This window comes from Hirundo rustica, chromosome 13 (genome assembly GCF_015227805.2).
Source record: "Hirundo rustica isolate bHirRus1 chromosome 13, bHirRus1.pri.v3, whole genome shotgun sequence".
Taxonomy (NCBI): domain Eukaryota; kingdom Metazoa; phylum Chordata; class Aves; order Passeriformes; family Hirundinidae; genus Hirundo; species Hirundo rustica.
In genome coordinates this window covers 17,914,589-17,930,842 of record NC_053462.1, presented here as the reverse complement: position 1 = coordinate 17,930,842, position 16,254 = coordinate 17,914,589, and the positions used below count along the sequence as shown (strand labels likewise).

The 16,254-nt window shown below is 50.2% G+C and overlaps 2 protein-coding genes across 3 annotated transcripts in view; both read left to right on the top strand.

The window, feature by feature from the left end:
• Window positions 1-6,118, top strand: part of IGDCC4 (immunoglobulin superfamily DCC subclass member 4) — an 87,375-nt gene extending 81,257 nt beyond the window's left edge. For both annotated transcript variants that reach the window (XM_040077787.2, XM_040077786.2), the window contains exon 20: window positions 1,535-6,118. In XM_040077787.2, coding sequence (XP_039933721.1) covers window positions 1,535-2,071 — 537 coding nt within the window. In that variant the 3' untranslated portion in view covers window positions 2,072-6,118. The remainder of the gene's footprint in view (window positions 1-1,534) is intronic.
• Window positions 6,119-9,972: 3,854 nt separating this feature from the next.
• Window positions 9,973-16,254, top strand: part of IGDCC3 (immunoglobulin superfamily DCC subclass member 3) — a 95,123-nt gene continuing 88,841 nt past the window's right edge. The window contains exon 1 of the mRNA XM_040077349.2: window positions 9,973-10,062. Within this exon, the coding sequence (XP_039933283.1) occupies window positions 9,996-10,062 (67 nt within the window). The 5' untranslated portion in view covers window positions 9,973-9,995. The remainder of the gene's footprint in view (window positions 10,063-16,254) is intronic.

Below are 16,254 nucleotides of genomic sequence, written 5' to 3'. Positions count from 1 at the left end.
GTTTTCCATTTATGTTCTCCATCTCCCGTTCTCCTTTTTGCAGCCCCTTTTTGTGGGCTTGTTCATCTGGCGATGGCCAGGTGGGCTCAGCAGCTCGGTTGTCAGCAGGGTTGTGGCAGTTCTGGTTCCTGAGGACCTGGTGCCAGGCACCAGCAGTCTGCTTGAAGTCTTTGCTGTGGCTGTGCAGCGATCAGCCTGAGTGAGTTAGGAGCTGCAGCGCTCAGCACAGTCAGTAAGATCTACAGCCTGCTTGCCTGACAGAGGGATTGCATTTTTGGCTGTAAAAGGAGTCAAAGATCAAGGGTTGATTTAAACTCCCTTCTCCAGACAGGGCAGAGCAATTTTCCTTGCGCTTGTGTGCTAGGAGGAAATCCTATTTCTGATATTGCGTCAGTGGAATAAATATGCACTCCTGTGTTTGGGAGAGTGTACATCTGTGCCACTGTCTTAGCAAAGCAAGCTGGCACCTGCTCAGGCTGACTCTGTACCGGAAGATTTCTTTGGTTGTTCTCTGAAAAAGTTCATTCCCCACCCCTCCCCAGCAAATACTTTTAAGTAACCTATCTATGTCTCCTTCTTAGATAGTGGTGTGAAAATCAATTATACAGGATGTAATTAACATTGTGATAGAGTTAAGACAATGTTTTACAGCCCAATTACAGGGCAGCATTTACAGCACAGCTTACCCATCAGAGTTTGTCAACAAAAGAGAAAAGTGTTAAAATATGTAAATGATGCTCAAAGTTGGCTTCAACAGAAAGCGCAAATTACACGTGGGATATCGCTTCCATACTCTGAATTGTCTTCACTCAGCCCAGAATCTGAGCCTCGATTGCCTGGAGAGCTCTTTGTGAGCTTCTACGATAATTTGTCTGGTAAATTATTGAGTGATAATCTCACAAAATGACCTGCCTGTCAGCCAGATTTGTGGAGATCTGTAGCCTGAATTCCACTCCAAGCACTGTGGAGCAGAACTTTCTGTTTTCTTTCTGAATTAAAGTGCTTGAATTGACACAGACGCTTGCAGGCTGTGACCAGGGCTTTAACAAACACACACTTTGTGATATGTAGCCGAAATTAAATGATGAAAGTGAAGGGAACCCCTTTATCCATCTCAGAAGCCAGTTTCCTACAGTGCTGCGCACTCAGCCTGTAAAAATCTGGCCCTTAATATGGAAACAGACTGGTGAGATTTGAAAATTGTGGTCTTTGACAGAGGCTTGGAGGAATGGTTGCTCCATCCTGCCAAGAAACTGTGAGCAAATCACTTTGCTCCCTTGGGACTTGCTTTCTCAAACATAAAATAGAAATAATAATCCTGAAGTGATTTGAGTTGCTTCTTAAGACCTAAGCTCTGAGAAACATATCAAGATAATGCTTAATAGAGGCATATGTACATCCCATTTCACTCAGTGGGATTAAAAATAAATATATTTTAGTGCTTGCGTTGGTCACAGCCTCAATTATCTGAATTTCAGTTACTTTACCTTTTTTTTTATTATTTTTTTTAAATTTCTCTCCTGTTCACTAACAGAACGAAGCAAAGAAAAGCCACCTGCCAGCCAGCCTCCACCAAGTAGAAGCAGAGGTCATCGTCCATTCTGATTTTTCAGCCTCTGACAGAGACTACGACTCCCAGCTGCACACCCTGGAGAGTGAAGAGACAGAAATGGAGGATCAGGAGCCCGAAGAGCTCCCCTCGGCAGAGCTGGCTCTTCCTGTCTCTCCCAGCTCCCAGCAGGACACTGGCCAAGTGTTGGTGGACTGCACAGACAATTTGGAGGCTCAGGCCCAGGCTGAGCTGCTCTGTACCGACACAAAGACTGAAAAACCAGAGGCTGTTTGCATCTGTGGGCTCACCAATGGCTTCCACAGGCAGGGAGACGGTCTGGATTCGGTGGAGAGTGGAGATTCAGACTCCATCCAGGAAGGCAGGGGTGATGTGCAGCCAGTCAAGTGCCAGTTGCTTTCCACAGCGCCTGAGGAGGCCCTGCTCTGTAGTAACTCTGGTTTAACCAGTCCATCCTCAGCATCTGAGAACGTGGCACATGTCCACGATCACAAAGAATGAACTGATCTGATTTTGATCTCAGCAGAGCCGAAGCACGAGGAGAGCCTGTCCCTGTGAGGTGCTGCCTGCCCTCGGCTGGCTGAGCCCAGCAGGAGCTGGGCAGGTGCAGCATCTCAGCAGCAGGGCTTGGACCTCTCAGCTCTCCAGAGGCCTTTGGTAAGGGCCCGTCTTGCACCCACTGCAGCCGATGGGGAACTGGGTGTTGGTGGGAGCAGGACTGAGCCGTCTGCCAAAGTCTGACACGGGACCGCGATGCAGCGGAGCCTTCTGCGCCAGGCTGGGGCTCTCACTTCACCAGCCCTCGAGGCCACTGGCAAGGCATCCTTTAGTGCTGGGAAGTGGCACCGAGGGATCCTTCTCAACTGCCTTGTCCCCGGGGAGTGCCCGGGCACTACCGACTGCCCGGTGGCAGCGTTGGGATGAATTCTGGCACAGGAGTCCCACGAGGGGGTGGAAGGCCCAGAAACAAAGGCAGTGAGCTGTAAGCACCAGCCTTTTCTGCCCTCCCGTGGTTAGAAGGATTACCAGGCTCTCTGTGTGCGCTACCACAGTAACTACTACTAGCAGGCTGATGTAGTGGCCTTTTATTACACACTCTACGAGTGCCTCTAACAACTTGTACTATATAGAACCTTCTGCAGTGTCTGGGTCTTTTCACCAGCCTGGGCTTTGTTTTATGTAGGTTCTTGTACCTAATATTTTAGGTACACATCTGTCCTTTTAATGTACAACATGTATTTTTATTTCCTTGAAACATCTTTATATTATTTAATTTTATAAAGTGGAATAGTGTGTGGTGTAGAGTAGCATTTTTACTACTTCTCTCTTACTTTATTTTTTTCTCCCTAACAACACAACTACCTCATGTCTGTTGGAGGAAAAAAAAAAAAAAAGCAGTAGATCTACTCATTGGTTATAGTCCACTATAGGTTTTAACTTATTCTTATACTGCCTTTTTCTAAAGAATATGTTTGCACTGGTTGTTGACTCTTTAACACATAGTGCTGCAGATCTGATGTCTCTCTTGCTTTGTTTCTTGACACCTTCTCTACAGCCATAGAGTTGGATTGTGTCTCTCTGTAGGACTGTGTTTTGCAGCAGCTGCCAAAGGAGACTGCTTTAGCTGGCAGGACGTCGATCCATCTTTCCTCAACAAGCTTATACTAACAAATAGAAAAAACCAGCAATTGCAGAAGTAACCTGTGATACTGGGGGCATGTATTTCTTTTTTCTTTTTTTTTGAGTGCCTGTGTGGAGACATCTCAGATGGTTTTGATTTACAGAGAGCAGCATGCAGCCTTCTGTAAGCAGTGGACTTGCTGAAAGCCTTGGATGAACAAGTTAAATTTTCCAGTCACTTCTGATAGTCCTGGCCAAAGTGCTTTTGGGTGGATTTTTTTTGCAAAGCAGAGCACCACCAGAGCTTTAAAATTAAAATGAAATCTTTGGTCTCATACCAGTCAGTCTGGCTTGAAAATCATCCAGTGACTCCTGCTGCTGATGCTGTTTGCTCACTGCTGACATGTCTCTCAGCCTGGCCCTGCTGGGAGTGGACTTTCCTCTACTTTTTTTAGCCTGTCTCTGTCCTGCTCCAGGTTTGCAGGGTTTGACTGCGAATGCTACAAGATTGGACCAACTGCTTGGAGTTAACAAAGATCGGTAATTCTGTTCGTGGGTGTTTGGTTAATGTTCTGCCTTCCTGGAGGATTCAGACATCTCACCACTTGTTTAAAAAGCGAAGGAAAAGATGCCCACCTTCCTCTTTTCTTGCTGAAATTCTCCCCAGGGTGTATGGGGAAACTGTGTGCCAACTTGAGATCCTATAAAAGACTTTAGATTTTGTTTTTCCTGGTGATGACTGGGTGGAGGTACCACTGCTTGCAGCATGGAGAACCTTCCTTCACCAGCACCCTGCAATCCTTTTACCTCCAGCTCTTCGGCAGATGAGAACCTCCAAGCCTCCATGTACCGCGATGGGAAGGATATTGGGGCTTCCACCTCTCCCCAGCTGGCAGCACCTCCTCCCAGTATGACACACTGTTCTGGTAGCCAGCTGTGTTTCCAGTCATTGTGATTGCTCTCTTTTTCTCCTGCTTGGTTTCTTGAGGAGTCTCAGAAACGCTGTTCCATGCTCTGAATAGCCATGACTCTGGAATACTGTGGGACAGAGACTGGAAATCAGTGCCAGTGAGCAGGCGAAGGCAGGAGTTGATGTGTGTGTGCTACTGGAGCGAGGAGCTAGAAAGGCAAGGAAACATAACTGGGCAGAGGAAGTGTGTAAATAACCTCCAGAACCCACTGCCACAGGACTTTGAAGCTCGTGACTTCTCAGGGTTACAGGTAAGGCAGTGAAGTGTTATTGCAGGCAATAAGGTCTGTGGGGGGGATGCAGAGGTACAAACCCTCCAGCTGGGCAAGGCCTGGCACTCGCTGCGGAGAGTGGGGGGACATTGTGCAGGTGGCCCTCAGGTCCCAGTTAGTTCCACAGAGTCCTTGCCCCTCCTCAGGGACAGAACAGGCCCTGCATTGCCACATTGCCACATTGCCATGGCCACTTTCCCTCCAGGGAGATGGAAGGGGATGGAGGCTGATGGAGGAGTGTGGCACAGTTCTGGGGTGCTCCCTTGTACATGCACCCCCTGCTTTGCCTGTGCAGCCTTCAGCAGTCCTACAGCCCTGAGCTGCCTGAAGGCTGTCCCTGCCTGTCAGTGCAGCCCACACAAACAGGCACAGTGGGGCACCATTCCCCTGGATCACTTCGGGCCAACCACCAAACCACCACAATAGATACAGGCTCAGAGAGTTTTGGGGAGATGCAGCAGACCACACACAATTTTGTTGACGCATCCCTAAAACACTTTTGTCACCTTCTGCTGAGGCTGGTTCTGATCTCGTTCCACTTCCCCCAGCTGTACCGGGGTGTGGAGCTGGCAGTTTGGCTGTCCAAGAGCTGTGGTGGCCGTGGGCCGGTAGGCCAGACCTCAGTTGCAGAAATCCAGACAGTTCCCTTGGAGCCAAGAGGTCACGGCTGACCGGCAGCACCAAAGCTGTCCCTGGACCAGCACACATCCACACAGAGTGCTGAGTGCCCCTGTCCAGCTGAGCTGTGCCCCAGGTCCCCCCTGCCCTGACCTTTCAGTCTCAGCTGGAAGTGAATTGAAGGAGACACATAATACACGTTTGATGTGTAAAGCTGAAACAACCAGTGCATATAATTTTTTATCATAAGTCGCTTTCTTGCAGATATCTCACAGGCACACAAACTGTTCATACCTTTAATTACCCATCATGCTTAATATCTGTTCCTGCACACCAGGCTCCTTTCTTCGTTTTCTTCCTTTCAGTTAACACTAAAGATTATTGCTGTTCAGCTTTTTGGCTGGTGTATATTGTTTTACATTGTTAAAATGTCAGGTTTGTCTCACTGGCATAATTTTCTAGTATTAATGTTACTGTTTGGCTACACAACTGTATATTCCCCATGCAGCTGTGAGAGTCACAATTCTCATCCTTTTATTTCTTTTCATTTCTCGTTACACAAAACATGCAACTCAGATAAAAACCTCTATCAGCTTTTTGTTGACTTGATTTCTTACTTAACAGGCAGCAAAGTTCTGGTTTAAATAGTTTGAATGAGATAATTTAGAGTTTGAGAATTTTTTTACATTACTAGCTAACAATCAGCCCATGAAATGTTGCTGTGTAGGAAAACAACCATTTTACTAGAATACTGTGTATGGTTTTGATCTCATTAATAATAGGTGTTTTGAAGGAATCATTGTGTCTTTTCTAATCAATACTTTTGTTAGAAAAGAAGTGTTTAGCCAGCAGAAATGTACCATCTGTTTCTGTTATTGTATTCACTTGCTTGTATTTTCAAGTTAAATTTCATTTTCTGCACAGTGCATAAAGATGTGTAACCAGAACTTGATCTTGTTTGAAGGTTGTGTCTGTGCTTGGTTCCATGCTGTACTTTATTATAACTTTCTTTCTTCAAAGACTGTTCTTAACTCCACAAATACTCTTTAGTGTTAAAGTGTAAGAAGACATTGTCCTTATATTCCTTAACTAATGGGTTATTAATAAAAAGTTTTCCAAAAAAAGAGTGGAATTTGTCTCACAATTCACTCTGTTCCAGCTGTGTGAGGCTGTACCTCGCTGGCAGCACTGGTGGGAGCAGAATGCAGGATTCATGCTCACACCAGTTCAGTACCAGAGCTCATCATCATGAAGGTTGGGATTGATAGTGGGTACGTGGTTCCTTAGGGATTCTTCTGGAATTTCAGACATGAGCAGGGTTTTTTGATTCATTAGGCATTTCTGGATGCTTGCTCATTTCTAAATTTTGAACTGATTCCTGTAAGAAAAAATATTTGTCTAGTTTCATCCTTCATCTTTTTGGGGAATTTTTTAATGAGAAAAATAAGCAGAGGCATCTAGCAGATGAGTGGTGAGAGTTCTCCTGGATGGCACAGTGGGCTGAGCACTCGCTGGCTTGTGTCAGGCAGGATTGGTGAGAGGATACCTGCCAGTGCCCAAGGACACACTGTTCACCTCCTGTGCATCTCCCTTCTTCCTGGGATGCATTCCCTACTTCAGTACAGAGTTTCCATTATTACTTTATGCTGCCACGACTACAGAGCCATAAAATCTAATTTTATCTGCATTTCAGAGGTAATAAATCTGCACTTAGCACAGTGTTCTCTGATAGTGGTTAAAGGGAACTCTGACAGACTGTGTAACTCTGATGAGTCTTTCTCCTAATGCTAGGTAACCCCACAAACGAGCAAGGAAGGACCTTGGAGGGTTGATGGGTGACTGCAAATCACTCTTCCAGCTCCCAGTTTACGGCATAGGATGCTGATTGGAGGTTGCTGAGAGGAGACACGGTGAGATGGAATGGATGACAGAGATGGCTGGACACAGCAGTTACAGGAGAGAAGCAAAAAGCATCTGGTTGCGTTTCTCTTCCCAACCTTTGTCACCCCAGCACACTGTAAGGATGCAGCTGGAAATGCCACTACAGTGGGCTTTGGTTTCTCATCAGCTCAGGTAATTCAGGGACTTAAAATTGCCAGTGTAGAGTGTGGCCCAGCTCATCCATCTGGAACACGGCACAGCATGAGACAATCGGCTGTGTGATGCAGTGAGGTGGCCAGGATTGCTTCACAGATTCTCAACAGACACAGAAAACAGTCTCTGCTGGGGAAAGCAGCTTCCAGAAGCAGGTCCTAGGGTTGTCCCACCACAGGCATGGCTTTGGGCCCGGTGCCTCAAGGTGGGTGCCACAATTTTGGCTCCCACTCCCCATTGCTCACTGACCGTGAAGCAGACGCTAAAACACCACATGTACGTACGTAAGGGGAAAGCTCCCAGGCTGTTAGCAGGCAGGGTAACCACAATTACACATAGAATAATAAATGGAGTGAATTCAGACAAGTTAATCTCCCACTTCATCCACTGAAACTACTAATGGTGTCTTGGGGACCTCAGTTTGCAGTTAATTGGTGTAAATCAGAAGCACGATTGGAGCTGATGGAAATTTGCTGTGCAAGGAGCGATGGGTGAGCGATGCCCTCGGAGGGCAGCTCTCCTGGAGGATAACCTTGTGGAGAGGGAGGGCAGATGGACAGACGGATCCTGTACCCCTCAGCAGCAAGGGGGATGGAGGAATGGACCCACTGACTGCTCTGCAAGAAAGGGTTTGGAGCCTCAGTTTGGGCTGGACACGGTCAATCCTGTAACCCTTCTGCTTTTCCAAAGGCTCCGATTTCTGCTCGCAGTATGATAAGCAAATTCCTGCCTCCAGTACAAAGCAACTTTTCTAAGCCCTCGTGCTTACAGAGCGTAGAAAAACATGAGTGCTCTGAATTCCTGCTCTTAGGTGGCTCCAAAAGCCCCAAACCTGCCTATAAGATTTCATGGGTTTTCATACCATTTCAGTCCTATTGTTTGGCAGCAGTGGATGATTTCTGAATGTGCTGCCAGTGTTGTCACCAGTGCCATTTGCAAGATGTGGGGATGAACTCGGTAATACCCTAAACATGTACCTACCTCCCCCACCCCCTGGGACCTGCCAGGACACTTGGCAGCAAAAGCACACAAAATCTCTGGTTCACAGGGAAAGCAGCCCTGTACAGTACATAGTGCTCAATTTCTCTTGGAATTATTAATTCCCATAAGCCATCCTCAGTGATAGCGGCCACAAGCCCATGATGGCTTTGAGCATTACAGAAACGCTGATGGGGCCCCATGGCAGGAGCCAGGGAGTCGGAGCAAGAGCACGGCTGGTGCCAAAAGGTCAGGGACAGCACAGAAATTCAGATGTTACCGAGAGGCTGGCGGAGCCAGAGCAAATTCTACCCCAGCTGAAAGCAACACCGTACAGCTCAACCCTCCGCTAAACGAAGGAAGCTTTAATGTGGAGCAGATGTAGTGACGTCTTCTTTCCTCGTTAGCTGACTCCGATACGCTCAGGGTGCACCATCCAGGGGAGCCTCGCACTGCTCCTCTTCACAGGGGGTTTTTCACCAGATTTCTAGGAATGGTTACAGGGTTTGGTAACCCAGTCCACAAAATCTGGTTTTAGTCTGAAGAAAGAAATTAGTTAGGATCGACTTTTATTTCATTTTAGTTCTTTTTTTTTTTTTTTTTTGCCAAGCAAACCCCACAAAACACTGAGCTGTCCTTGCAGAGGTGGCTTTTGCTGCTGACAGTGATGATATGAGTTATGTTTGTAGAGAACGTGGACCAAGAGACAGGGTAGGATCAGTTGGAAGGCACAAAATGCTGCGTGGGCACAGGGGCTGAGGGCCATGTAAGGACACATTATCCTTAGTTCATGCCAGGAGGACAGACACATTATCCTGCTAGATTTAGGAGCAGACATCCCTTACTGGGTCCTTCCCAGGTGAGCGAGCTGGTCAAACACCTGCATTACTGACTCAGGTAAGTCACTTAGGACAGCATTAAAACCAGGAGCACAGAGGTGGAACAAGACAAGCTCTTCTGCGTTCCTGCGAGGTTGCCGCAGTGAGGGGAGGCAGGTGAGGGGAAGCCCCCTGATGTATCCCTGCAATCCCTGCAGCTCCGTGAAGGGAGCCCCGGGAAGTGAAGGTGGTGAGGGGAGATCTGTGAGGGGGCTCCGGTGATAGGGATCCCGTGAGGGGAAACCCTGACGGGGCTCTGGTGAGGGAGACACACGAAGGGAGACCTGTGACGGGAGACTCCTGAGGCAGCTCCGATGAGGGGAGACCTGTGGCGCTGCCCCACTAATGGGAAGCCCGTGAGGGGGCACCCGTGACAGGGCTTCGGTGTGGGGGAGCCCCGTGAGGTGGCACTGGTGAGAGCAGCCCTGTGAAGGGAGCCCCGTGAAGGGGTTCTGAAGACAGGGCTCCTGTGAGGCGAGAAACGCGAAGGGGCTCTGGGGAGCGAAACGCATGAGGGGAGATCTGTGAGGCTCGACCCGTGAGTGGGTTTCGAGACGTGCTCTGTGACGGGAGCGGCATGAGGGGGCTCCGATTGAAGGCACATCCCTCAGGGTCTCTGCACACTCCCCACGGGTCCCGAGTGGCTCCTCACGGGGCCGCCCCTCAGCCGGGCCGGCGCTGCCGGCGCCCTGGCGAATGCGCAAGATGGCGCAAGGCGCTGCCCGCCCGCCCCCCGCCCGCCGGCGGCCCCGCTCCCTCAGCGCCGCCCCCCGCCCGCCCGGCGCGGCGGCGTGTTCGCGCCGAGGGCAGCACCGCTGAGAGCCGCTTTTCCCCCTTTTTTCCCTTTCCTTTTTCCCCCCACCCCTCCCTCCCGCCCCGCAGCTGGGGGTGGTTCTCGCCTGGCCGCCCTCCCTTCTCCCCTCCTTCCCTCTCTGCCGGCGGGCTGCTCCCTCCCCGTGGGGCGCAGGGAGGCGAGCCCGCCCGCCCGGGATGCCATGGCTCCGCCGGGCTCCGCGCTGCCCGCCTGCCTGCTGGGGCTGCTGCTGCTTGTCTGCCGCGGAGGTAAGAGCCGGGCTGGGCTGGGGGAGCGGGCGAGGGCGCGGACACGGACCTGCCGCCGCCGTGCCCGGCACCGGCGCCGCTCCCCGCGGCCGCTCCGTCCGTCCGTCCTTCCAGCACTTCGCGTCCCCTCATCACCCCCGAGGTGGCCAGGGCATTACTCGCCCCTTGTCCCTCTCCAGCCCCGCCGCCGGTCCCGCTTCCCCTCGCTCGTCCGCGGTCACTCGCAGCCCCGCGCTCAGCCCTTCCCCGTGGCTCCGGGCCGCCGCCGGGGCTGAACGGGGCCGAGCAGCACCGCGTGTGTCCGCCTGTGCGGCGTGCGGGTCCCCGCGGGTCAGCATCCCTCCGCGGGAACGGGGCGCGTTCCTCCGGGAGGGCGAGCAGGGGTCGTGGCTTGAGGCTGAGGAGTCCCGCACCGGCCCATCCAGCACCTTCCTTCATCCGCAGATATCCCGAAGTGCTCCCCAGGAGCTGTGCTTCCAGTTGGAAACCCCTTGTGCGGGGGGCTCTAGGGAGGGACGGTGGTGTTTGTGGAGCCCGAGCCCTCACCGGTGGCACTGGGGAGGGGTGTGGTGGCTGCCGGGGCAGTGGCGTGGCTGGCCATCCACCCGTGCCCGGACCGTAAGAGCCGCCGGGATCGTCCCCGCGGTGGGAGCGGGAGGCAGCGCCCGACGGACGCGTCGCGTTCGTCAGCAAAGGCGATAGCGACGGAGAAGAGATGTTGGGAGACAAGTTGCAGGGCTGAGGGCGAGCAGCTTCAGACCTACAAGTGTATTGTGCTCTCCTGTAACACCAGCTCCGTCCACATCGGTAACGCAGCCCGCCGGACCAGGGCCAGGCTACAAAACATCAAAGAGAGCTTTCCCTGGACCTACTGTGCACATGTCCTGTGGATAAATGGCAGTGTTTCTCTTCTGCTGGTGATGCTACGTAAGCATGGGTCTAGTCTGAGAAAGATGCGGTTCGGCAGCAAAATACCCGTGTGCATCCTGTTCTAGTCTCATTTAACAGCCTTCTAAGATAAGGAAAAGTAGGAACTGAGCAACCTGGGCTAATGGAAGATGTGCCTGCCCATGTCGGGGGCGTTTGGAAGGAGATGATTTTTAAAGTCTCTTGCAATCCAAACCGTTCTGTGCTTATTCTATGAATTATTTTTTAAAAGTCCTGTAAGCAGCCCAGCATGGTCAGAGGGAGAAAAGTGTGTGTTAGATTTGTCAAAGATTAGCTGCTAGGGTGTTTAGGGAGCAAGGCTGTGGGTTAGTCGTATCATAAATCTCGCCACGTGGTCCGTAGCAACCGCGCAAGGAGGAGAAGCCAGTGAAACTCGCGGAAAATAGAAATAATTTGTGAAGTGGATGTAATGAAGCAGGTCTTGTTATTATGTTAAGAGTAGTACAATGAGGATGGTTTAAAAAGTTGGTGGTTTTTTTTTTTTTCTTTTCTTTTTTTTTCCCTGGATAGAGGAAAGGAAAATAAGTGAATACTTGAAAGCAGAACTTTAGCAACTTGAATTTGTGTCTAGGTTATCGCCTGCTGCTGTCCAAATTGCCCTGTGTGTTTGTTTATGCCGCACCTTGGTAGGTCAGTGGCTCCTGACTTTGGGATGTGTTTTGCTGGCCCCGCTGAGGAGTGTTTGGCTACACTTTCAAAGTTTCTTGATTCTGACGGTTCCCGCCCCCCCCCCGCCCTTTGGTGGATTTCTGTGCTCACGACGTGGTTAACAGCGAGGCAGCGTGTTTGTGCGCTCTGCTGAGTTTAATAAACCCTCCTGCCTCGGTGTCACTCAGCACTGGAGCAGCCTTGCCGCGGGGACGGATGCTGTGTCGGAGCAGTGCCGTGCTGTGCGGGACACGATGCTCCACTCCCAGCCCTGTGGTTTTCAAACTCCCCAAAATGCTGGTGTGGTGACTGTGAACCAGGCACTGGGAGCTGCTGGTCAGCGTGCGGGAGTGGGTTCAGCAGCGAGACAGTATTTTCTTTCCTTCTTTTTTTTTTTTTTTTTTTTTTTTTTTTAATTTCCTGGAGCTCTTTGTTCTGGGTGGTGGACAGCTTTTGTCTGTTATTGCTGAGCCCGGCATTCAAAGGCAGGCATAGGATACGAGAGGCTCCCCGGCTCTGCTCAGTAACAACAGCCTTGGAATTAAGCATCGTCATTTATGTTCAAGTAGGCTTAACTTCTAAATTATTGTAGCTATAAGCTTTCACTAATTTCTGCTCTGTATGGCTTTGTTGTCTTTTTTCAGACTCAAAAAAAGGCTTGCTTTCTACTAAATTGGTGTAATACTCTGTCTTTTTTCTTGATATACATAGAGAGTATCAGGTATCATTTCCCCAGTAACGCTCAGAGACTCGGTATGAAATTCAAGCCCACATTTGGGCTTCGTCTCTCTCGGGGGTTCAACAGGAGAATCCCAGGACGTGGTTTTCCCGCGTGGAGGCAGCAGGCAGCCCGTGAAATGGGGCAGGCGTCTCACAGCCATATCAGCGTGCAGCACCTTTGGGACCTGTGCACGGGGGTGTGATTGTGCAGCCACCCGAGCCCATGGCACTCAGGTGCTTGCTGGGGCCATCATGGTGCCAAAACTAAACTTTGGAAGTGTATAAAGTTGAGAGAGGGGAGAACAGGACAAGTTGTTCCCCTTCTGATCTGCCCCACCACCCCCTGTGAAGGGGGTTAGAAATACTAAGCTGGTGTAGTTGCAGTTCTTCTTGTTACCTGTCAGGCTCTGGATCTGGCACAGACCAAGTTCCCATGTTGGCTTAGGAGCTGGCAGAGGGTTCCAGGGGAGAGGATCTGGGCAGAGAGTCCCAGATCCAGGATTACAGCCTGGCTCCCAACGCCTCTCCATCCTGTTCAATCCCAGTTTTGGCCCGTGTGCTGCTCAGCCTGGCATGGGCCAGCATGGAGCAGCTCAGCAGCACTGCCTGGCAAAGAGCGGCAAAACTGCTCTCATTTTATTTGTGCAGATGAGAGTGTCTCTCTCCCTCTTTCTGTCTCCCTAAACTTCTTTATTTCTGATTTCCTTGTTTCTCAGGGGTCCTGTGTCACAGCGTGTGAAGTGCCAAGCAGTGACCCCATGCAATGCCAGCCCCTTGCTTCACAGACCCTTAGTTTCTGCTCCAAACCCATGGGATGAAGCAGACTGTGTACTTCCTTTTGCAGCCTGCAGCAGACCTGGGACAGAAGACGCTTTTTGCTCTGTCCCTTTCCCGCCTAATATTTCATGCTTTGCACTCCTGGGCTTCTGGCCCGTAATGTTGTCCTTTTATTTAACTAACAAAACAATGCAAAGATCTCTCTCTGCAGATTAAGAATTCCCATTTAAATCAATCGAGTAACATTAGTCAGAAGCAGGAATAGTCCATTCAAAATTACTTTGAAATCACAAACTTATTTGAACTTTAGTGGAGCTTTTAGTTTTACAGAGTTTAGAAACTAATAAATTACGTAGCAGGGCTCATGAAAATCTACCCGAGTCTGCTTATCCAAAAGAATATCCAACATTTTAGTTTTGCAAGAAAATAAAAATAATTGTTTGCACATGTTCAGGAGTCATTGGCAAGCATATAAAACTGATGCTTAGGGAGGCAAACATGTCAATAATTGCACTTTAAGAGATGAGAGAGGCAAATAGGCAAGTGCATGAGGAAAGCACAGAGCACACTGATCTGGCCTTGCTATTATATCAGATGTCACCGTTGTATCACACCCTCCACTCGAGAGCAGCCCAGTCACTTAACAACCCAGACCTGCTCCGTGTTGGTAATTTAAAACCAGAGTTTCAGAGCAGAGTCAAGGATTTGCTGCCTGTTTTTTTCTGTTGTTCTTGCACATGAGATTGTGTTGATGAAGCTGATGGCAAGTCAGGGGATGCGGGGAGTGGTGAATGGTTCTGCTGAGCTGTGAAGATGCTTTTGCAAAAGGGTCGTTGTTGCTGAAACCTGAGAGTACATGGAAAGAGAGAGAAGGGCTCGTGTTTCGAGGCGCTGGTTTTGGAGCGAGCACGGATCCATGCGGTGCTCGGCTCCTTGAGAAGAACGAGGAGATGAATTTCAGGGTGGGAGGTGATAAGGCAGAGGGGATGGCAGGGAGGAGAGAGTGCTGACTTTGCTTTGAATCCCCTGGATACAATTAAGAGTTTCAAAGTTTGTCGTGTGCACACTAACTTCTCCTCCTGCAGGAAGACCTTTCCTTCCCTTGCCTTGCGTGCCAGCCGTGCCTGCCAGAATTCAAGCTGAAATTCGGAGGCTGGGTGGCAGGGCTGTGCTGGCTGGCGGGGTTTGCACTGTGATGCCACGGCGCCTGTGGCTCTTTTGGCAGCCTTGTGCCATCGTGCCAGCCACCATCTCTGATCCACGGGCACTGTCACTCGCTGAGTGTCCAGTCCATTTCCTGCTGGGTCTGTGCAAGGGCCCGGCTGTGGGGCAGCCACCTCCCTGGTGCCTTCCTGCAGGGTCAGGGGATGAACCCGCTGCTCCCTGTTCTACGTTAGAGCAGCCTCGGGAGCTGAAGCTGGGGACCCCCGGCTCTGGCACAGCATTTCCCATCCTGGCTGTGCCTCTGCTCTCCGCTTGTGCACAGTTGTTTCCTGCTCTGTGTTTGTGTCGCTGATGCCCTCTGCGGTGAGGCTGTGATCTGGTCAGGGCTGTGAAATACGTGGGGAATGCAAGTAACAGTGCATCCTACGCTCGGCTCGCTGCCGTGCTCTCAGGATGCCTTGCTGTGGATGGAGCTACTGTGGGTAATTAGCTCAGGAAAGGTCTTTGCCCTTTCCAGCTATACCAACAGGTTTTATCCTGCCTCCTCTAGAGATGGGGGAGCCCACAAGGACTTGGAGCTTGTCCTAGAAAGGCTCTTTGTGCTGTGAATGCTTCCAGCTTCCACAGTGTTCAACAAGCGACCTCCTGGGATTTGCTCAGTCTGATCTCAAACATCTGAAAATTATTTGGGGCAACTTCTTTGGCTTTTCAGGCTCTTTGCCTTCCTCAGCTTAAATCTGTGTCCCCAGTGAGGGCAGTGATGCTGGGTCCATCAGGTGGCTGAGAGGTTGTGTTGTCCCTGTCAGAGACCACCTGCAATCGTTTAACGAGTGGATGTGGTTTATGCTCCCTGATGGAAAAATCGCTTTATATAACCTCCCGTCCGAAAGGGAACGGAATAAAAAAATTCTGAGCTAGTAAACTTTACTGCCAGCAAGATGTGGGGCCTGTTACACCCTATTCTCCTCTTCTTTAAATGTAAATTTTCTGGATGCCCTAAAGAGCGAATTTGCACTTTACTGCAGTGCAGTGCTTTTCTCCTTAGGGTCTGGGTCAGGCTCAAGGAGATTTAAGAGGGCACCAGCTGGATTTTTAGGCTGCCAATTTCATCAGACTGAAGCTTGTTATAATCTGTTGGAGAACATCTTTCAGATCCATATATCTCTTCTTTCCATATCCTCCCATTTGCAGAAGGACTTGAATGAAAAACAACCCACCCCTGGAAAAACAGGAGCTATTTTTCATGCGCATGGCTCGACCTCCATCTAGGTTTTTGGTCCTGATACTCACTTCTAAAATCCCACTATAAAATCCTCTGGTCCTGCGCATCTTCTTTGGGCTTTATTGGAGCAGGATTGGAGTGGTTATCCTTGGTGGTGGTTATGCTGCTGATTTAGGCTGTGTTATACCGGGAATAAACACAGTAAATCAGAAGGGGGCAAATTTGTTCTGATGTGAGGCAATTTGCAGGTGGGTGTCGTGCTGTTGGTGTGATGAAGGAGCTGGTGCTACCTCAGTCTCCCCAGCAGTGCTCCTGATGATGCTGCCCCAGGAAAAGCAGGGAGGACCCAACTGCTCCCACAATATCTTGCCTTGTCACAAGCTCGGAGCGGGCCGTTGGCAGCTTATTTCATCCCTCTGTGATTAATGTTCCCTGTCTAGAACAGGAGTAATAATACAGGCTTCATCTGTCGGGACCGCGTGCTCCCAGGGCAGGGATGGCCCTGCTGGCTGCGGGTCTGGATGGGGTCCAGGAGGATGAGCCAGGATGTGACTGAGGTCCTTGGCAATGGATGTCACCGCTAATTACAGCGGTGAGATTAGTCACTGAAGCACAGGAGGGAAAGCCAAAATTGTGTTTCCCAAATGGAAAAGGACAATACAGGGGTCTAAGTAAGTTCTTTTGAAGCCCTGAATGTGAATCACAGTGTCAAG